The sequence below is a fragment of the Phyllostomus hastatus genome, unplaced genomic scaffold, assembly GCF_019186645.2.
Source record: "Phyllostomus hastatus isolate PE091 unplaced genomic scaffold, TTU_PhHast_1.1 phas_contig_118, whole genome shotgun sequence".
Classification (NCBI taxonomy): domain Eukaryota; kingdom Metazoa; phylum Chordata; class Mammalia; order Chiroptera; family Phyllostomidae; genus Phyllostomus; species Phyllostomus hastatus.
The window spans coordinates 7,543,396-7,567,080 of record NW_025333543.1 but is presented as its reverse complement, the minus strand read 5'-3'; the positions used below and the strand labels follow the sequence as shown (position 1 = coordinate 7,567,080).

General features: G+C 37.6%; 1 protein-coding gene across 1 annotated transcript in view; it reads left to right on the top strand.

The window, feature by feature from the left end:
* The window catches only part of TES (testin LIM domain protein), a 62,121-nt gene that overhangs the window by 36,277 nt on the left and 2,159 nt on the right, over nt 1-23,685 (top strand). Inside the window, exons 3-6 of the mRNA XM_045848039.1 lie at nt 16,195-16,447; nt 17,309-17,644; nt 18,768-18,983; nt 19,381-19,539. Coding sequence (XP_045703995.1) covers nt 16,195-16,447; nt 17,309-17,644; nt 18,768-18,983; nt 19,381-19,539 — 964 coding nt within the window. The remainder of the gene's footprint in view (nt 1-16,194; nt 16,448-17,308; nt 17,645-18,767; nt 18,984-19,380; nt 19,540-23,685) is intronic.

Genomic DNA, 23,685 nt, shown 5'->3' with positions numbered 1-23,685 from the left:
GTTTTCCTTTTAATGAGTTTATCAGATATCTTCCAAATGACTTTAAAACTTTTTAAAAGATATTTCCAAAAATAAAATGTCTCAATTTAAATATGGGAGATTCAAATATAAAACAGTTATAAAGGATTTAGAACAATATTTAAAACTAGATTAGTAGTAAAAGGTAAAAAGATTTACATGATCTTAAAAGAAGCCAGAGTATCTGCATATCAAACCTGATATACTACATAAACAAAATGAAGGATAAAAAGCATATGATCATGCCAGTAGATAAAGAATAAACATTTGGTATAATCCAGCACTCATTTAAGATAAAAACCTTAGCAAAGGGAATAAAGGAAATCATGTCAATGTAATAAAGGCCGCATATGACAGACCCACAGCCAACATCATACTCAAGGGCAAAAATTAAGTGCTTCCCTTAAAATCTGGAACACGACAGGGATGTTTTCTTTCACCTCTCTTAATCAATATAGTACCGGAAGTTCTAGGCACAGCAATCAGATAAGAAATAAAAGGCATCCATTATTTGCAGATGACATGATAGTTAGTGTACATAGAAAATCCTGTAGGTTCCACCAAAAAACTACTTGACCTAAGAAGTGAATTCATACCAGGATTCAAAGTCTGTATTCAGAAATCAAAGGCATTCTTATACCCCAACAATGAACTGTAAGAGAAACTAAGAAAAAACCCATTTACTATCACAACATCAATAAAAATAATAAGATACTCCAGTAATAAATTTAACCAAGGAAGTAAAAGACCTGTACTTGAAAAACTATAGGACACCGGAGAAAGAAATTGCGGGCAATACAAATAAGTGGAAGCATATATTATGTTCACAGACTGGAAGAATTAACATCATTAAAATATACTTAATACCCAAAGTAATCTATAAATTCAGCACACTTTCTATTAAAATACCAATTGTGTATTTTACAGATCTGGAACAGATATTCCAAAAATTTACATGGAGCCAAAAAAAACTCCAAATAGCTTATCAATCTTGAGAAAGAAGAACAAAGTTGGATGTATCACAAGCCCTGGTACTAAACTATACTACAAGGCAACTGTAATGAAAACAGTATGGTACTGGCATAAGAACAGGCATATAGGTCAATGGAACAGAACAGAGAGCCCAGAAATAAACCCATGCCTTTATTGTCAAGTAATATTTGACAAAGGACACACGAACATGCAATGGAGTAAAAAACAGTCTCTTCAGAGGAGATGTCGGCCAAGTTGGTGGAAGCTGAGTCCACTTGCCCCCAACTCAGATTCTTGGCTGGTCTTCTGACAAATAACCTGAACAACCAATGGAATCTTAGCTGATATGAAGTTTGGAAGCCAAGGATTACAGAAGATGCCTTACAATGGGCAGTAAGGAGATTTTATAGGCGTGAATGGTGCTTGCAGCCATGGAGAGACTTGTCAGTAATTGCAGCATTGTGGCTCCCTCCTCTCCCAGGTAGGGAACTCCCAGACCCAGGCTTGGAGTGACTTGGGAGGGTATATGAAGTTGGGGAGATCCAGGCTACACACACAAAGTGAGCAGTATGCCCATACCTGCAGCACGAAATACCAACTGGGAGAGTGCCAGAGAGAAAAAGGGATTCTATCCCCCATGTGGATCAGGGGCCACACCTGGGTTGGGCAGAGGCAGGCTGCAGTCATCTATGACCACGAAATACTTTTGGCTTTTTGGAGAGGTGGTGTGTGTGGAAAACTGAACCATGACTTGATACTGCAGTAGTTATGCCATGGAGAGACTTTTTAAAGGGGGAGCTGAAGCATGCTGGGCTGGGACCTTGTGAGTAGCTGCCCTGCCAACAGTGGACAAGGTTGAAAGCATGGTTTGCTTTCACTGAATATAGCTGGGCAGAGACATCAGAAATTTATACAGCAAAGGGATTTCTGGGCCTCGTCCTGACATGGCTGGCAGGCTGGGGGCTGTACACAGTGTAGTATTCAGGACTGTGTTTGCTGTGAGGGCAGTGGTCTGGGAACTGGGTAGGCAAGAGTTGAGCACTTGAAATTATTTATAGCCAGGCAGAGCCCTCTTCCCCCTTAGAGTTCAAATCTCTGGGAAGGAAAGGACATATCTACCTCCCATCTTCTGCAGTATTGCAAGCACTGCATCTAACAGAGAAGCTCTGCAAAACAGGCAGGACAGGCTCAAGAACCCTGTATAGGAAGAAGACAGGAAGAGAAACTCCAAAAGGGCCAATTGTGCACCTCTCTCAGAGAGACAAAATTGACTGGCTCCCAGGACCATATTCCATTGAGGCCAGCAGGGTAGGGAGATCAGGAATTGGTTCTGCAAGGGGGAATCAGGGTCCTGCCCAGCCTTGGCTCTCACACAGATCTGCCATCAGCACCAGGCAGGAAAGAGCTGACCCTCTTACACAGATTGGCCCTCCCTTGAAACAGACAGCTAGTTCATCAGAAACTATACATTATTGGAAATAAGCTGGGACAACCAAGACAGGTGGCACAGGGGCAGGGGGACACACCCACAATTTTCCCAGAAGACTAAACAGTGCCTCCCATGGGAGACCCAGGGACTCTACCTCCTGATCACAATAGAAGCCCCCTCTAGAGGCAGGTGAAGGTGACACATATGGTGCTGCTTGAAATTGGATGACACACCCCTGGACCGTGAGCTGATAAGCCAGAGCCAGATCGAGCAAGAGACAACAGAGAGCAAACACCAAACTGTGCTGAGATGAATTCCACCTTGTTCATCTTCAGAATTTTGTTTTTTTTTTTCTCTTATATAGCCTTTTAACATTTCTTCTTTTCCTTCCATTGTATTACAACTAATTAGCTCACTGTTTTTGGTCTTTTATTTTTTATTCTTTGTATTTATATTTTTGCATTTTATTTTTATTTCAAATATCACATTGTACTCCATTTTGCCTTCTTCTTGCCCCTTCTTATTTTCATTTTAAATTTTATTTTTCCCCTTTCTATGCCTTGTTCGTACTCCTTACTCCTACTACTTTTTCTTCCTCTATCCTCTCAAAATCATTTTTCTTTCCTTTAGTTAGCTCACATTCTTTTTCATTTCTTATAATATTCTTGTTTTTTTTCCACCTTTATTAATCATTGTTTGGCATAGATATTGCATTTATTGCTGTTTTCAATTTTATTCCTATTTGTTCACTATTTATTTTATTTCAAATCTCATAGGTTAGTCTCCCCATGTGTTACTACATTTTGCTTTCCTCTTGCCCTTGTTTATTTGAGTTTGGAATTTTATTTTTTCCCTCTATTAGCCTGGTTTCCATTCCTTACTCTTATTAGTTCTCCTCCCTATGTCCTCTCAAAATCATTTGTCTTTACTGTAGACATCTCTCTCATATTCTCTCTTCTCTTATAATATTCTTACTCTCCACCTTTATTCATCTTAGCTCATCTGTCATTGTTATTGACTCTGTTGTGGTTTTTCTTCAGTTTTGTTCCTATTGGTTCACTATTTTTTAGATTTTATTTCAAACCAGATATCATACTCTTCCTTTTTCTTACTCCATTTTACCATTGCCCTTGCCCTTTTTATTTATGTTTTAAATTCTATTTTCTTCCTTTCCTTGCCTTCTTTCTAGTCCTACTCTTATTTCTTCTCCCTCTTCCCTCTCAAATCATTTTTTCTCTCCTTTAGTCATCTCATATTCTTCTTTCCTATCGTATAATATTCTTAATCCTTTTCTACCTGTATCATTCTTTGCTCATTTGCTATTGATATTGCTGATGTAGTAGTAGGGCATTTTTGCTGGTGTGGGTTTGGTTTTCTGGGTAGTTTTGATTTGTTCTGCCAGTACCTGTACAACAGCATTCAAGATGTGGTAGGGGTGGTGACTCTCATCCAGCCAGCCAGAGGTGAGAACCCACCAATGAATGAGCCATCAATAATCAAAGCCCAAGTACAATAAGAAAGGCCACATAAATGGAATAAAGGGCACTCCTAGAGCACCTAAATCAAGAGATCAAAGAGATTGCACCAGGGAGTCCCACAGAAGGCCACTGAATGGAGATAGGCAGTCCAAGCACAGCAATCTGAGATACAGAAACAAAAAGAGTCACATAAAATGGACAAAGAAACAACCCTCAATCAAAAGGAAAGTTGGAGTCCCCTGAAAAAGAGTTAAATGAATTTGAGGCAAGCAGTGCATCAGATATAGAGTTCAAAATAATGGTTACAAGGATGCCGAAGAAACTCAGTGAGAACTACAAGGAACTTTATAGGAGCTACAACAGCTTAAAAAAAGATATAGGAACTATGAATAAGAACTAGGGGGAAATGAAGAATACAATATTGGAAATGAAGAATACACTAGAAGGAATTAAAAGCAGGCTAGATGAAGAAGAAGGCCAAATCAGTGAGCTAAAAGACAAGATAGGGAAAAAAACACCCAGTTAGAACAACAAAATGAAAAACAATCAAGAAGAACAAAGATAGTTTAAGGGAGCTTCAGGATAACATGAAACATAACAACATACACATCATAGGAATATCAGAAAGAGAAGAAAAGGACTAAGGGTTAGAAAACCAGTTTGAAAACATAATGACAGGAAATGTCCCCAACTTGGAGAGGGAAGAAGTTATGCAAGTTCAGGAAGCATACAGGATCCCAAACAAGATGAAACAAATGCATATGGATCATTTTCAAAGATACACTACATAGTACGACACAAAACAAGCCTTAACAAACTCAAGAAAATTGAAATCATCATTCATCTTCTTGGATCACAACTGGTTGAAACTAAAACCAACCTCAAGAAAAAACTCAAAAACATTCAAATACATGGATACTGAAAAACAAGTTTTTAAATAATGAATTGGAATAACAATGAAATCAGGAAAGAAGTCAAACAGTATATGGAAATAAAAGAAAATGAACACACAACAACCCAAAACTCATGGGACACAGTAAAAGCAGTCCTGAGAGGGAAGTTCATAGCAATATAGCCTGACCTAAAGAAAACAGAAAAATCTTCCAACCAAGAAGGAAGTGTAAGTAGACACACTGTGCCTCCTCACACAACCAAAAGAAGGACAACAACAATTTAAAAACAAAAAACCAGAACTGACAGAAAATCAAACTTTGGAAGTTCGACAACCAAGGAGTTAAAAGAAGACACATTCATCCAGACCAGTAAGAGGGGTGGACTTGGGCGGCTGGGTGGAGAGGGCTCACGGCAAGGTAGCGGCTGGAGGACCAGGGCAGGCAAGGCAGCAGCTGGTGGACCCAGTGAGGTGGTGGCTGGCAGACTGGGCGGTCCCACATTCGCAGGCAGATAAACTGGGAGGAACAACTGGGCAGTGAGACAGACCACAAAACCCAGGGTTCCAGCTCAGGAAGTAAAGCCTCAAAGTCTCTGATTGAAAACACTGGTGGGGGTTGAGGAAGCCACAAGAGAAACTCCCAGCCTCACAGGAGAGTTCATTGGAGAGACCCACGGAGTCCTAAAATGTGCACAAGCCTACCAACCCAGGAATCAGCACCAGAAGGGCCCAGTTTGCTTGTGGGAAGTGGGGGAAGTGACTGAAATCCGGCAGAGAATGGAGGAAGCACCATTGTTCCCTCTTAGACCCCTCCCCCACATATAGCATCACAACTCAGCCACGTGGGTTGCCCCGCCCTGGCGAATACCTAAGGCTCCGCCCCTCACTACATAACAGGCACGTCAAAACAAAAAAATGGCACAAATGAACGAATCAAAGCTCCAGAACAAATACAACTAAGCAACAAAGAGACAGCCAACCTATCTGATGCACAGTTGAAAGCACTGGTAATTGGGATGCTCACACAATTGGTTGAATCTGGTCGCAAATTAGATGAAAAAATGAAGGCTACAATAAGTGAAATGAAGGAAAATGTACAGGGAACCAATAGTGATGGGAAGGAAATGGGGAGTCAAATTAATGGTGTGGACCAGAAGGAATAAAGAAACATTCAACCAGAAAATAATGAAGAAACAATAATTCAAAAAAATGAGAGACTTAGGAACCTCCAGGACAACTTGAATGTTCCCACATCTGAATCAGAGGGATGTCAGAAGGAGAAGAGGAAGAGCAACAAATTGAAAACTTATTTGAACAAATGATGAAAGAGAACTTCCCCAGTCTGGCCAAGGAAATAGACTTCTGGGAACTCCAGGAAGCTCAGAGAGTCCCAAGAACTTGGACCCAAAGAAGCACACACCAGGGCACATCATAATTACATTACCCAAGATTAAAGATAAGGAGAGAATCTTAAAAGCAGCAAGAGAAAAGAAGACAGTTACCTACAAAGGAGTTCCCATCAGACTCTCAGCTGATTTCTCAAAAGAGACCTTGCAGGCAAGAAGGGGCTGGAAAGAAGTATTCCAAGTCATGAAAGGCAAGGACCTGCATCCCAGATTGCTCTATCCAGCAAAGCTTTCATTTAGAATGGAAAGGCAGATAAAGTGCTTCTCAGATAAGGTTAAGTTAAAGGAGGTCATCATCACCAAGCCCTTATTATATAAAATGTTAAAGGGATTTATCTAAGAAAAAGAAGATAAAAAATATGAACAGTAAAATGACAGCAAACTCACAATTATTAACAACTACACCTAAAACAAAAACAAAAGGAAACTAAGCAAACAACTAGAACAGAAACAGAACCACAGAAATGGAGATCACATGGAGGGTTATCAGCAGGGCAGTCGGAGGGAGAGAGGGGCAAAAGGTTCAGAGAATAAGTAGCATAAATTGTGGGTAGAAAATAGACAGGGGGAAGTTAAGAATAGCATAGGAAATGTAGAAGCCAAAGATCTTATATGTATGACCCATGGACATGAACTAAAGAGGAGGAATGTGGGTGGGAGTGGGTGTGCAGGGCAGGGGGGAATAAAGGCGGGGATGGGACAACTGTAATAGCATAATCAATAAAATATATTAAAAAAGAAAAAAGAAAAATCTTAAATAAAGATTTAAGATTTACATCTGAAAAAAACATCTGAAAAAACTACAGGAGCAACAACAAACAAATCCCAGAGGAAGTAGAAGAAAGGAAAGAAAGGAAAAAGATCAGAGCAGAATTAAATGACATAGAGACTGAAAAACAATCCAACGAATCAATGAAGCCAGGAACTGGTTCTTTGAAAAGAAAAACCAAATTGACCAGCCTTTAACCAGACTCATCAAGAAAAATAGGGAGAGGATCCAAATAAAAATCAGAAACAAAAGAGATTACAATTGATACCACAGAAATATGAAGGATTGTCAGAAATTACCATGAACAACTATATGCCAAACACTGATCAACCTAGTCTAAATGGACAAATTTCTAGAAACACACAATCTTGCAAAACTGAATCAAGAGGAAACAGAAAGCCTGAACAGACGGGTAGCAACCAGAAAAATTGAAACAGTAATCCAAACCCTCCCAGTGCACAAAGGCCCTGGACCAGATAGCTTCACAGGCAGATTTTACCAAACATTCAAAAAGAAGTAACACCTATCCTCAAACTATTCCAAAGAATTCAAGAAGAGAGAAGACTCTTAAACTCTGTTTACAAAGCCAGTATTACCCCAATTCCAAAACCAGGTAAAGACACAAGAAAGAAAGAAAATTACAGGCCAATATCGCTGATTAATAGAGATGCTAAAACCCTCAACAAAATATTGGCAGTCTGTATCCAGACTGTATCCAACAATACGCCGAAATCAAATGGGCTCTATCCCTGAGATGTAAGGATGATATAACATTTGCAAATTAATAAATGTGATACGTCACATAAACAATTTCAAAGACAGAAATCACATGATCATATCTTAGATGTTGAAAAAGCATTTGTAAAATTCAGCACCCATTTATGATAAAAACACTCAACAAAGTGGGAATAGAGGGAGCATACCTGAACAATAAAGGCCATATATGAGAAACCTACAACCAACGATATACTTAATGGGTAAAAACTAAAAGCATTTCCCTTATGATCAGGAATAAGACAAGCGTGCCCACTTTCACCACTCTTATTCAACATAGTACTGGAAGTTCTAGCCATAGTGATCAAACAGGAAAAAAATAAAATGCATCCAATTGGAAAGGAGGAAATAAAGCACATTATTCAAAGATGTCATGATATTGTACATAGAAAATCCTATAGTCTCAACCAAAAAACTACTTGACCCAATAAGTGAATTCATCAAAGTAGTGGGATCCAAAGTCCATATTCAGAAATTGATGACATTCTTATATACCGACAATGAAGTATCAGAAAGAAAAACTAAGAAAAGAATTCCATTTACTATAGCAACAAGAAAAATAAAGTACCTAGCAATAAATCTAACCATGGATGTGAAAAAATCAGAAAACTATAGAACACTGAAGAAAATTGTGGAAGATGGCAAATAAGGAAGCATTTACTGTATTCATGGATTGGAAGAATTAACACCATTAAAATATGCATACTACCCAAAGTGATCTATAGATTCAACACAAGTTCTATTAAAATACCAAAGGCATATTTCACAGATGTAGGACAAATATTCCAAAAATTCAGATGGAACCAAAAAAGACCCCAAATAGCCTTAAAAAACTTGAGAAAGAAGAACAAAGGTGGATGTATCACAATACTTGATATCAAACTAAACTACAAGGCCACTGTAATCAAGACAATCTGGTACTGGCATAAGAACAGACTATAGATCAATAGAACAGAGAAGAGAGCCCAGAAATAAACCCATGTCCTCTACGGTCAATTAATATTTGACAAAGGGGACATAGGCATACAATGGAGTGAAAATAGCCTCTTCAATAAATAGTGTTTGGAGAACTGGACCAGTACACGCAAGGAAAAAAAACAAAAACTAGACCACCAACTTATACCATATACCAGAATAAGCTCAAACTGGATAAAGGACTTAAAAATAAATTGTGAGCCCTGGCTGGTGTGGTTCAGTGGATTGCACATGGGTCTGCAAATCAAAGGGTTGCTGGTTTGATTCCCAGTCAGGGCACATGCCTGGGTTGTGGGCCTGGGTTGTGAGAGGCAACCACACATCGATGTTTCTCCCTCTCTCTTTCTCCTTCCCTTCCCCTCTAAGAGTAAATAAATAAAATCTTTAAAAATAATAATAATTAATTAATTAATTGTGATACCATAAAAGCCCGATGAAACACAGGCAGTAACATTTCAGATATCCCACATAGGAATTTATTTGCCACTATATCTCCTAGGGTAAGGGAAATAAAGGAAAAAAATAAGCAAGTGGAACTGCATCAAATTAAAGTTTCTTCACAGCTAAAGAAGCCATCATCAAAATTAAAAGGGAGCCCACTGGGAGAACATATTTGCCAATGATACATCAGACAAGGGTTTAATCTCCAAACTATATAAAGAACTAACACAACACAGGGAAAACAAACAGTCCAATTTAAAAAATGGTCAAAGGACCTGAATAGACACTTCTCTAAGAAGGACGTTCAGATGGCCCATAGACATAGGAAAATATACTCAACATCACTAGCCTTCAGAGAGATGCAAACTGAAACTATGAGTTATCACCTCACACCTGTCAGAATGGCTATCATTAATAAAATAAGTGCTGGTGAGGATGTAGAGAAAGGGAACCTTTGTGCACTGTTGGTGGGAATGCAGACATCTGCAGCCACTGTGGAAAACAGTATGGAATTGCCTCAAAAAATTAAAAATGGAACTGCCTTTGACCCAATGATTCCATTGCTGGGAGTATATCCTAAGAATCCTGAAACACCAATTCAAAAGGATATATGCACCCCTATGCTCATAACAGTACTATTTATAGTAGCTAAGTGTTGGATATAGCCCAAGTGCCCATTAGTAGATGAGTGGACTAAAAAAACTGTGGTACATTTATACAATGGAATACTATGCAGCAGAGAGAAAGAAGTCCTATCTTTTGCAATAGCATGGATAGAACTGGAGACTACTATGCTAAGTGAAATAAGGTAGTTGGTGAAATGCAAATACCACATGACCTCACTTATAACTGGAATCTACTGAACAAAATAAACTAATGAGAAAAATAAAACTAGAGGCAGGTAAATATGGAACAGTTTGATAGCTTTAGGAAGAGATATGGTAGGGTGGGAATGGTGAAAGGAAGGGGAAGGGACTAGTCAAAGAAAACGTATAAATGCCTTATGCATATACACAACAGAAAGGGGATTGACTGTGGGTTAGAGTGGTGGTCTGGGTAGAGGGGGGCATGAAAGGGAAAAAAGAAATAAGGACAACTGTAATAAAATAATTTTTTAAAAAAGTTTAAGAAGTCTCTTCAATAAATGATATTAGAAAAATTGGATAGGTCCACACACACACACAAAATGAACTTAGGCCACCAACTTACACCAAACACAAGAATAAACTCAAAATGGATAAAAGACAAATCTTAAGTCACAAAACAATGAAAATTCTAACAGAAAACATAGACAGTAAAATGTCAGACATCTCTTTTAGAAATATTTTTGCTGATATGTCTCCTAGGACAAAGAAAACAAAAGAAAAAATAAACAATTGGGACTACAAACTAAAAAGATTCTACACAGCAAAAGAAACCATCAACAAAATTAAAAAGGAACACGCTCTATGGGAGCCCCTCTACTCCCCTCCACCCTGCACACCCTCTCCCATCCACATACCCTGTCCAAGTGTCATACTTAGAAGTTCTTTAGCTTCTACATTTCCCATACTATTCTTGCCCTCCCCCTATTTTCTACCTACCATCTATGCTACTTATTCTCTGTATTTTTCCCCCTCTCTCCTACTCCCGTGTTGCTAACCCTCCATGTGATCTCCATTTCTGTGGTTCTGTTCCTGTTCTAGCTGTTTGCTTTGTTTTTGTTTTTGTTTTTGTTTTTGTTTTAGGTGTAGTTGTTAATAATTGTGAGTTTGCTATCATTTTACTATACATGTTTTCTATCTTCTTTTTCTTAGATAAGTCCCTTTAACATTTCATAAAATAAGGGCTTGGTGATGATGAACTCCTTTAACTTAACCTTATCTGAGAAGCACTTTATCTGCCCTTCCATTCTAAATGAGAGCTTTGCTGGATAGAGCAATCTGGGATGCAGGTCCTCGCCTTTCATGACTTGGAATACTTCTTTCCAGCCCCTTCTTGCCTGCAAGGTCTCTTTTGAGAAATCAGCTGACAGTCTTATGGGAACTCCTTTGTAGGTAACTGTCTCCTTATCTCTTGCTGCTTCTAGGATTCTCTCCTTCATTTTTACCTTGGCTAATGTAATTATGATGTGCCTTGATGTGTTCCTCCTTGGGTCCAACTTCTTTGGGACTCTCTGAGCTTCCTAGAGTTCCTGGAAATCTATTTCCTTGGCCAGATTGGGGAAGTTCTCCTTTATTATTTGTTCAAGTAAGTTTTCAATTTGTTGCTCTTCCTCTTCTCCTTCTGACATCCCTCTGATTCGTATGTGGGAACATTTAAAGATGCCTGGGAGCTTCCTAAGCCTCTCCTCATTTTTTTGAATTCTTATTTCTTCATTCTTTTCTGTTTTGGTTGTTTCTTTCTTCCTCTTGGTCCACTCCATTGATTTCAGTCCCAGTTTTCTTCCCATCACTATTGATTCCCTGTGCATTTTTCTTCATTTCACTAATTGTAACCTTCATTTTTTCATCTAATTTGTGACCAAATTCAACCAATTGTGTGAGCATCCTGATTACCAGTGCTTTCAACTGTGCATCTGATAGGTTGATATCTCTTGGTCACTTAGTTGTGTTTGCTGTGGCGCTTTGATTTGTTCTTCCATTTGGGCCTTTTTTTTTTTTTTGTCTTGTTGTGCCTGTTATGTATGAGGGGCGAAGCCTTAAGCGTTCACCAGGGCAGGGCAATCCAGTCACTGGGTTGTGATGTTGTATGTGGGGGCGGGGTCTGAGAGGGAACACTGGTGCTTTCTCTGCTCTCTGCCAGATTTCAGTCCCTTATGCCACTTCCCCCAAGCAAACTGGGCCTTTCTGGTGCTAATTCCCACTTGGGTGGGCTTGTGCACATTCTAGTACCCCGTGGGTTTCTCCAATGAACTCTCCTGGCACCTCAACCCCCACAGGTGTTTTTAATCTGTGCCCTAAGGCTCTAGTTCCTGGCGCTGGGACCCTGGGTTGTGAGGGTGTCTTGCTCCCCAATTTCACCTGGTTTATCTGCACGCAAATGTGGGACTGCCCTGTCAGCCTTGTGCATAGTGCCTTGCTTCACAATCGCTGCCTCACTGGGTCTGCAGGTTGCCACCCCGAGCCTGGGGTCTGCCAGCCACTGCTTGCATGCCCCTGGTCCGCCTGCTGCGGTCTTGCGTGCCTGGGATGCCTTATGCACCTGGTGCCACAGCTTTTTGTGCCGTGACCCCTCTCTGCCTGGCTGCCTGACTCTGCCCTTCCTACCGGTCTGGATGAATGTGTCTTTTTTAACTCCTTGGTTGTCTAACTTCCATACAGTTCAGTTTTCTTTCAGTTCTGGTTGTTATTTTGTTTCTGAATTGTTGTTCTCCTTATTTTGGCCATGGGAGGAGGCACAGTGTTTCTACCTACACCTCCATCTTGGCCAGAAGTCTTGATATGTCATTTTTATATGTCTGTTAGATAAAGCTTATTAATTGCCTTATTCAAACCTTTATTTCTAATTTTCTTAGTTTCCCTGTAATGATGGATTTGTCCATTTGTTTCTTATAGTTATTTTCACTTATATATTTTGAAGTTAGGTTATTAGGTTACATTAAGTTCATGATGGTTACATCATAGAGATGTTTTTAAACTTTTGTCATTATGTAGTGACTCAATACTTGTTAAAGGAAAACTCACTGAAGTCCAATTAGTATGATATTAACATAGGTATCTAACTTAATTTTTGCTTGTATTTACCTGTATTATCTTTTTGCATCTTTATGCTTTTATCCTTTCTGTGTTCTTAAATTTTGTGTCTTTTACAGTAGCATATCTGTTGAAGGCCATTAGCTTTTAACTGGAGAATTGGGTCCATTTATTGTGACTATTGAATATATTTGGATTATATCAACCATCTTAATTATTACTTTCTACATGTTCTAATTTCCTGTTTCTTTTTTGTCCTTATTGCCTTTTCTTTTTTAAATTAGAGATAATCTTTAATATCAATAATTATATCAAATATAAATAGTATAGGTACACTAATTAATAGACTGGAATTGAAAGAATACTTTTATTTTTATTTTTCCCATATGGTACTTTTTATTTTTATTTTTTAAATTTATTACTGTTCAGCCCTGGCTGGCATAGCTCAGTGGATTGAGTGCGGGCTGCGAACCAAAGCATTGCAGGTTCGATTCCCAGTCAGGGCACATGCCTGGGTTGCAGGCCACAGCCCTCAGCAACTGCACATTGATGTTTCTCTCTCTCTCTCTTTCTCCCTCCCTTCCCTCTCTAAAAAATAAATTAATTAAATTTTAAAAAATTATTATTTTTCAGTTAAGTTGTCTCACTTTTTTCCCCATCTCGCACCCCTACCCTAGCACTCCCCCACTCCCACAGCCAATTATTGCTTTCTGTTTGACTAATTGCATTTTATATATTCATTCCATTTTCTCTGTTTAGAAACTATATAAATTATTTCTCTCTTTAGTTATCTGCATATTTTAACATGCATACTTAACATCTAATGTTAATCTATATTTTTAATATCTTCCTGACACTGTAGGTACATTAGAATGGTTTTTAAAACTCTCAGATTCCTCTTCTACTTTATATGCTGTTGTTGCCTTGATTTTTGGTTTGTTTTCAACACCACAGCCTTTCTACTTCCAGTTTCCTTTGTTGCCTTTTGCTCTTGTGCCAGACTTCTTCCTGAGTCCTCACCTTTTCCTTCCACTCTTCCCTTGGGAAGTGAATGTGATCTGCTCAACTCATAATGCATATGTATCATTCCCTGGCTCTTGAGTATCAGGCTGCAGTTTTTAACACTAGATCTATATATCCTACAATCTACTTGAGATCTTTATCCTTTCTCATAGACATTTTAAAATTAATAATAATTCAGTTTCAGGGTCCTTTCATCAGCCGTTTCCTCTCAAATCTCAGATCTGTTCTTTTGCATTTGGGCATTTGAAACTTACCAATAGATCAGTTGTGGACACTTTCATTACCCTCTTCCTTGCCCATACTTCAGATGTATTATTTTCCATTTGGGCATTGCAAACTTATCAATAGTTCAGTTTTGGAGACCTTTCATTACCAGCACCCCCCCATACCTCACATCTGTTCTTTTCCATTTACTCTCCTAATAAATTACATTTCTTCTTCCAACACTCATTTCAGAAACCTGGTTCATTTTATGACCTCATCATTTTTTGACATACTGGGCCTTCCCTTCGCCATCACCACATCCAAATCAACCACAAAGTTTAGTCAGTTTTACATTTAAGGAGATCTTAAATTTGTTCCTTTATTTACACTCCATTGTCAAATACTCTAGTCCAAGCTCTAATACATCTTACCTAGACCACTGCAAATTCAGTATACTTCTAAAGTAGTAGTAGAATCCCTGTTACTTAGAATCATGCTACTGCAAACTGGATGCACCATTGACATGTTCATTGGTTTCCCTACTTCCAATTATATCCCTCGTCTTCTCTCCACATGGTGGGTATTACAATTTTTTGGAAAATGGTAGATCTGATCATGTAAACTCATTAACTAAAAGCCTATAGTGCATCTAGATTCCTCTTATAATGATGACCATATTCCATAAAGTGTTCTACAAGTCCCTATATAATCTCATGTCTACTTCCCGTCCTTGTCACTGCCCCATTCCTTACTTCACTACAGCCATACCAGCCTTCTTTGATCACAAAAACTGAAGGAACAATCTCTCCTATTTTAGGACCACCACAAATACTCTTTCTACCCAGAATGTTTAGAAGCACCTCTTTTTCTTCCCCCCTTCCCAAATACACACACACATACCCTATTCATACCTATTATTTTCCGCATCCTTCAAATCTCAACTGAAATGCCACTTTCTTATGGAATAATGTTCTTAGGTTCTTTCCTTGTCATTTCTAAGGTGTCATCTCAATTATACCCTCTCAATGTGTCCTGTACTTTTCTATCATAAAAGAAATGATAGGGTGTATATGAATGTGTAAATGTGTGTATGTGTGTATTTGTTTAATATCTGCCTCCCCATCAGGTGGTAATTTTTAGAATGTCAGAGACTAGGCCTATTTTTGTCACCATTCTGTCCTACTATCAAGTGCATTGCTTGGCACATGGACACTCATATATGTTACATGAATGAATGAGTGATTATATGCTAGACAAGACTGGAGGGGGAGCTAGTGATGTACTTCAACTATAGGAAGAGCAGAAACTTTCATTTAGGTAATCACTAAGTGTTTGAAGAAATAAAAGAAGAAAGAAGAAAAAGGAAAAGAATGGGAAAATGGAAAATGAGAAAGGAGAGGAAAGGAAATTGGAAAGGGAGCAGAAAAGGTAAACCTAAATCTAAAATTATAGTCCTTGACAACAAAAGTTGTATCAACCTCCCTATCTCTCACTTAAAAAAAAAAAACTTGAATAATGGCTAGAAAATTTTGAATAAAAAATATGTATGAAACCTTTTGGCAGGGATAGGTATTTTGCTAGATTGGTTGTTGATTGGTTGTTTACTTGAGAGAATAAAGAATACCAGATGAGGTTACTCCCAAAATGCCTCCTTGAGCATGCATTTTTAAATCAAAACCTAACTTTTTCAAAGTCTCATAAAGTGAAGGTACATTTTTATGTTTCCTTACTTAAATTTATGGATAGTTACTTAGTATTGCCCTCATCACAAAGAAGATTTTCCTTTTCATACTATTAAATGGAATATATATAAAAGTATTTTATGATGCTTTGGCTGGTGTGACTCATGGATTGAGCACTGGCTTGTGAACCAAGAGGTTGCCAGTTTGATTCCCAGTCAGGGCACACGCTCGGGTTGTGGGTTAGGTCCTCAGTTGAGAGTGTGCAAAAGTCAACCGATCGATGTATCTATTGTACATTGCTGTTTCTTCTCCCTCTCTTTCTCCCCCCCCGCCTCTCTCTAAAAGTAAATAAATAAAATCTTTTAAAAAAGTATTTCATTAATTATAAATGTATGCACATAATTATTATTGATTAGGTATAATTAATCATTACCTACTATTTTCCCCCAAATTATAGAAAAATATGTCGTAACTGCAAGTGTGGCCAAGAAGAGCATGATGTCTTGTTGAGCAATGAAGAGGATCGAAAAGTTGGGAAACTTTTTGAAGACACCAAGTATACCACCCTGATTGCAAAGCTAAAATCAGATGGAATTCCCATGTATAAACGCAATGTTATGATATTGACCAATCCAGTTGCTGCCAAGAAGAATGTCTCCATCAATACAGTTACCTATGAATGGGCTCCCCCTGTCCAGAATCAGGCATTGGTAAATAATAAGTGGGAGAGGAGCCCCTTTATCAAAGTTACTGAATTCCTTCTTTAGGGCAGTTCCTTTAGTTACCTAATCAACCTCAAGTCAATTATTTTTCTGGGATTTATATTACTTTGACTTTCAACTTCTATTACAGTTATCTTGAAAGTGAGATTAGATACCTCATAGAATTTTTCTATCAAATGTATTAACCTTTTGAGGCAATGGCCTAAAATTCTTAATATTAGATGTAAAACAGATGTTTTCTACAAATCTAGTAACTCTTCTAGCTTACACGTGAGAATTTATCTTAAGATGATAATATCTAGATGTTAAAATTTCTGTCATTATTTAGAACTCCATGTTCAACACTATACTTATTTTACTGTGTAAGGCTAAAAAAAAGGACTACTTAGTGTGTGACACTCTTGCTTTAACTAGATGAGGCATGTGGAAATCTTTTAAGAAGGTCAGTTAAATCATCAGAGTGAATCTTGTGATTTTTTTTTAATAATGAAAATACTGTTCATCCATAGGCCATTCTAAACATGCTACCTATGTGTGTTCTCCTACAGTTGTACGTTGTATATTTAGCACAAGTAAACATTAGTAACCTGATTCTTTTCATAAATTGAAGAGAAAATCATTAATTTCATGGAGAAATATGTTTATTGTTATTGAACTAAATCTATTTGTTGTACCATTTTTTAATATGTTAATATCTTGGGATGTTTACATGATGAAGATAATTTGTTGGTAATAGATAAAGCCAACTTCTTTGTTAAGTCACTTGCTTCTGATGTGTGCTGTAAGATAGTATTGCCTTTCTGATGGACAAGGCATCTCTCAGTTAACACTGGTTTCCTTGTGGTTCAGGCCAGGCAGTACATGCAGATGCTGCCCAAGGAGAAGCAGCCAGTGGCAGGTTCAGAGGGGGCACAGTACCGGAAGAAGCAGCTGGCCAAACAGCTCCCTGCCCACGACCAGGACCCTTCAAAGTGCCATGAGTTGTCTCCCAAAGAAGTGAAGGAGATGGAGCAGTTTGTAAAGAAATACAAGAGTGAGGCTCTGGGTGTAGGAGATGTCAAACTTCCCCATGAGATGGATGCTCAAGCCTCCAACAGAATGTACATCCCTGGTGGAGACAGAAGCACCACGGCAGCGGTGGGCACCATGGAGGACAAATCAGCTGAACACAAAAGATCTCAGTATGTGAGTACAGTGGTCACACCGTTGGCCCAGTTGGTGTATTTTATGTATACTTTCTCTTTCTTTGAACCTTTCTGAAGGCCATTTCTCTGTTTCCAAAAGGAAGTAAGTGAGGGAAATAAGTAGAATTAAAATTCAGTTTATACTGATTTTAGAGAATCATGTTTGAAATATCTTCCTGAAGCCAAGTTTTCATATTACTTGTTGACAAGAATAATTGTTTTTTTGTTTTGTTTTATTTTATTTCATTTATTTACTTTTAGAGAGAGAAGGGAGGGAGATAGAGAGAGAGAGAGAAACATCAATGTGTGGTTGCTGGAGATTACGGCCTGCAACCCAGGAATGTACCCTGGCTGGGAATCGAACCTGTGACACTTAGGTTCGCAGCCCGCGCTCAATCCACTGAGCTACGCCAGCCAGGCTAATTGTGAGGTTTAATTAAACATAGTAGTTAGCATTGGTGTCATTCTAGAATACAGCATACTAATCTATAATCTGTTTCTAAATATCATTTAGGTGTTGTTTACCTCTTCCCATAAATAAGAATAATATATGGTTAGGCTAATTCAGTTTTGCTTATGACATTATACCTAAAATTCAAACTTAAATTTATGTAGATATATGTTCAATCATATTTTTTAAAATCTCTCCTAGAGAGGGAAATTGAAGTCTTTTTTTAATGGGTTAAAGAAAGTTGTGACACCAGTGAGCAAAAAATGAGAACTAAACTTAATGTAATACATCTCCCATAAATTCTATTAGCACATCAACCCACAAGACTTAGTTTTGTAAAAATATTATTTTCAAAAAGTACTAATAAGCTGTTTTAGGGACCACTTAAAATTTAGGTAAAAATTACTATTAGCCATTTTCCATAAGAAACTTGAATTTGAAAACCAATACTCTGTTACACACAGGCTGCAACAGTGAGGTGTGAAAGGGCTGCAGAAAGCCAAGAGATTCTGTTTCACAGAAATACAAACACCTTATTGTCTGTATGGACAAACTATTAATTTCAGTAGAAATTATTTCTCTTGAAAGTTGTTTCTCTGAATTTTTACTAAAGCTACTGATGAAAAATGCCAGTCTTACGATGACTAGATTGTTTTGGATGGATTTCTTTCAGTCCTGCTACTGCTGCAAACTGAGTATGAAGGAAGGTGACCCAGCCATCTATGCTGAAAGGGCCGGCTATGATAAATTGTGGCACCCAGCTTGTTTTGTCTGCAGTACCTGCCACGAGCTCCTGGTCGACATGATTTATTTCTGGAAGAATGGGAAGCTATACTGTGGCAGACATTACTGTGACAGTGAAAAACCGAGATGTGCTGGCTGTGATGAGGTATGTTCTCTAAGGCCACCTACATGCAGGCTCATTGTTGTACCCCCACATGGTCCTCTTACCACCCTAAGGCAGCTCTTAGTGATGAGGCAACATGGATTAGCCAAACATCATTTGCTTTATTTATATTCAAAAGAGTTAAATGAAAAGAAACTTTCAATTTCAGTCATTCTGAGTACTGTGTTAATTGTGTTGACTAAGGAAAGAGTGTCCAGAAACATAAAAGACTGATTTAGACTAAACTAAATAATAACCTTAGTTCAAGCTTTCAGTTATTTTCAGACATGAATGTAAGTTGATATATTTGTGGATCTAATTCCTTCATTATATAAAGAACCTAGCTTTACTATATGGAGAAAAAAAATACATGATCCAACTTATTTTATCTTCTTTCCAGCTGATATTCAGCAATGAGTATACCCAGGCAGAAAACCAAAATTGGCATCTGAAACACTTCTGCTGCTTTGACTGTGACAACATCCTAGCTGGGGAAATATATGTGATGGTCAATGACAAGCCTGTGTGCAAGCCCTGCTATGTGAAGAATCATGCTGTGGTAAGAAGTAGTCTAAGGATACAGTTGCCTGAACTTGCTTTATGATTTGACTTTGTGCCATTAAACCTCCTACAAGTGAGAAATAGAAAGTACTACTCTCATGTAGGAAACATGTGATTCCTACCATAAGGTGTCAAAATCCACATAATATAAATGCAATATATTTGTTGACTGTGAGCTACCTCAAGATTTCTACCTGTGCAGTTTATACCATAGATTATAAATGCTACTCGATTATAAAATCCCTATTTTCAAAAAAGTTCCTTAATGAGAATGAGATTAATTGATTGATTCTCATATCATACAGATCAAATTCCATTTAAATTAAGGTTTCTAGATGCTGTTCATATTCTTTGGCTGTATTTTATGATTTCTGTTCATGTCGCTAGACCATTACTAGGACTTTGTTTTTGCTATTTGAAGTGATTTATTTGCATGAGCCAAATACTCAAGTATTTAATGCAAGAGTACATTTTTTTCTTAGATCTACCCTACTTATACAAAGCTACTATTGCATGATGGCCAAGAGATCATTTAGATAATTCAGTAAATTTAAAAAGTTGACTACATATGATAAATCTTATAAGCCAGGGAATATTAAAAACTCAGACATTGACTTCTTTGAATGCAGGAAATACCTACTAGTTAAAGATTTCCCTGAGCTATCAAGTAGAGGATACTCTAGTTAAGAAATAAAATGACATATTTATATAGTTCTCGGTATGATACTATGAAAATAAGGTAACAAGTTTTGGTGTCAGTGCCAATTTTCAACCCTTACCCATTGTTCCAAGCTATAAATAGTTTTTGGTTTTTTTAAAATCAACTCTGCCTCATCAATATATCTCAGGTCCTCACATTTACAGCTACTCTACTTCAGATCTTTATTTTTTGTTATTTGGGTGATTGCAGTGGCCTCAAATGTGGTCTTCCCCATCCATTCTTGGCCTTGTTCAAAGCTGCCTTCCATAATAATGGAAGATAATCTTTTAAAAATGCAAATCTGATCCTTAAGCTCTTGGTTAATGATACACCAGTCTTTTCTTGCCTATCAATTTTTTTACTTACTAAGTAACTAACTAACTTCCTTATTTATTTATTTATAATCCTTACCTGAAGACGTGTTTGTTGATTTTAGAGAGATGGGAAAGGAAGGAGAGAGAGAGAAAAAAAGAAACATCGATGTGAGAGAGAAATGTTGATGTTTCCCCTCATATGCACCTAGGAATGGGGACTGAAACTGCAACCTAGGCATGTGCCCTGACTGTGGATCAAACCTGCAACCCTTTGGTCTATGGGATGACGCTCCATCCAACTGAGCCACATCAGCTGGGGCTCTTCTTGCCTATCTAGCTGCTTCAACTATTAATCCAACCCAAATCATACATTTCTGTAACTTACCAGTATTTTCTAGTTTATACACTGTTCTTTTTCTTGCTCACATTTATTCCTTTGTCTGATTCACCCTCCTATTCCTGTTTTACCTGACTATGCCTACATATTTTTCCAGACTTGATTTAGGCTTAACATTTTTCAGAAAATTTTTCCTGATCCCCTGCCCCAAGCTCCACTCTTCTCTCCAGCTAGGGCTGGATATCTCGCTGTTCCTATGAGTCTTTGCGTGTGTGCTTGCCCAGATGTGTGCAATTGTTAATATCACTCATCTGTCTCCACTAGACTGTAAGCAGCTGGAGGATAGAGCTTGCCTTTTTATTGTTAGGAAACATTTGAGTGACTGACTTGAAGCCTGAGACTTATCATTTGTTTTGAGGTCAACATGGACCCTCCTTATACCTGGGGGAAAGATGCTGAATTACCATGTGGCCTAATAACATAATTTAGTCAAAGAACTGCTTCTCTGAATATTGTTTTATCGGTTTCTGTAAAGAACAGGGATATCATAATGTATACTTTATTGTAGAGTGTGTGACCTTAGTCTCAAGGACTAGAATGCAAACTCCATGAAGTCAGGGATTTTTGTCTGCTTTGTTTTCTGTTCTATTTCCAACAGTAGAACAACACATTAGATACTCAATAAACACTTATTGAATAAAGCTTTAAATAGATGAAGCTGCTTTATTTAACTTTTACAAGCTTCTCTCCATTACATTATACCAAATCAATGGGGAGGATTATAACCACAAATATGATTTTTTTCTAAAAAAGTAGTCTCTAAGTATTTAGTTTTATAATATGGTTTGACTCCTTTTAAAGGTTTACTTTTCTGTAAGATATATTATTGTTCTTTCTCTAATATCAAAATGAACATATCATTAAGGGGACTAAATGGTAATGAAAAAAATATAATAAAGATTAAAAGAATGAACATATTATCACCTAAACAAATTGCATGTGATGCCACATAAAGCATGCAACATGCTAAGTGACGCAAAATTTTGAAGAAGGTTATCTAGTTTAGGGCACAGATCTACTTAGATTGTTAAAAAAAATTTTATAAAAAGGAAAGAGATACAAATTACTTTTAACCTGAAGCCAAAAACTCAGCTCAGAACAAGGCATTTCTTAGGGGGAAAAAATACTAACCTAGAAGGAAGATAATGGGAAATGCATTGTTTGTCTCTTCATGATCTCTGGAATTTCAGTATCAAATTACCACCCCCAGAATTCACATCCACAAGATTTCCCTGCTGCTAGAGAGCTCATTACAGCATGTCATTAGCTATTTCATATTGTGTATACAAATAAAATAAAAAGTAGAAGGGCTTGAAGGAAGTAAGAACTCTGAAGTATTTGAGGTTTATGAACACAGGAGGCACATTATCTCCCTGCAAGGTTCTGTAGTCCCCAGACCCTTCCAGGTTTAGGAAGAATTAGGGATCGGGGCGGGGTTTAGCTAGGATTACATGTCAGACCTAAGGAGGAATGACAATCAAATTATTAATAAAACTAAATTGTATGAAACCATAAACCCTAAATTCAGTGTGTTCATTAGACATGGTTTTTTTAAAAAAATATTTTATTATTTTTAGAGAGGGGAAGGGAGGGAGAAAAAGAGAGAAACATCAATGTGTGGTTGCCTCTTGCATGGCCCCCACTGGGGACCTGGCCCACAACCCAGGCATGTGCCCTTTGGTTCGCAGCCCGCGCTCAATCCACTAAGCTGTGCCAGCCAGGGCCATTAGACGTGTTTTAACCTAAATAATTTCTTTAGTATTATGTATAGTTAACAGTAATCTCTTTTATAAATTACAGATTAAAATGTGTGTTTTATAACAGTATTAAAAAATGCACAAATATATAGGGCTGAAATAAAGAAGGTAGTTCATGGTCTAAAAGCAATGGAATAAAAAATTGAGTGTGAAGGGCTTCTATTTTAGATAAACAATTTTAAAAATATTGAAAAATTAATATAAAATATAGAAAAGTACAAAGGAGAACATCCTAAATGAATTATAAAGCTATAAAAATGAATATATAGAACAGCAATTGCTTGCATGGTGCATCTACAAAACTGGAGGGTATTTGAATTAAAACACTTGTTATATTCAGAAATACTATATCAATTATGCAAAGAGATCTCTCCTGTGCTTCTCAGGGAGACCGGGTCGACATAATATAGGAATTAGCAACTACAGTCTCTGTCATTAGAGGCCATGGAGCTCTAAAAAATATGGAAAGTATCTCACAGGCCCGGAATGAGTATCTGTAACAAGGCTAACCCATTGAGGCACAGCCACATTTTGAGGTCTTTTCAAGTGAGGAGGCTCAGACTAAACGACCCTCTTCAACCCACCACCCCTCATCTCTCAGTAATTCCTCGCAATCACATTTAAGATATCAAGAATGCTGAGTTACCATATTTTTGGACCATAAGACTCACCCTAGGATTTAGAGGAGGAAAATAGGAAAAAAATTTTTGAAGTAAAAAATGTGGTAAAATATTTAATAACATAAATAACATAACATTTCACCAATGTAAATGTAAATAGAACTCAGCAGTGGCATTAACAACCATTATTTCTCCCAAATTGGCGGGGGCAGGGGACATCTTATAGTCTGAAAAATACAGTAATCACTTTCATGTAATTATGGACAACCTTGTTGATTTCATCACTTGCTATAAAATATTTAAAACAAACTTGAGATAGTCACATTCATTCAGAACATGCATCGACAACTAGGCAC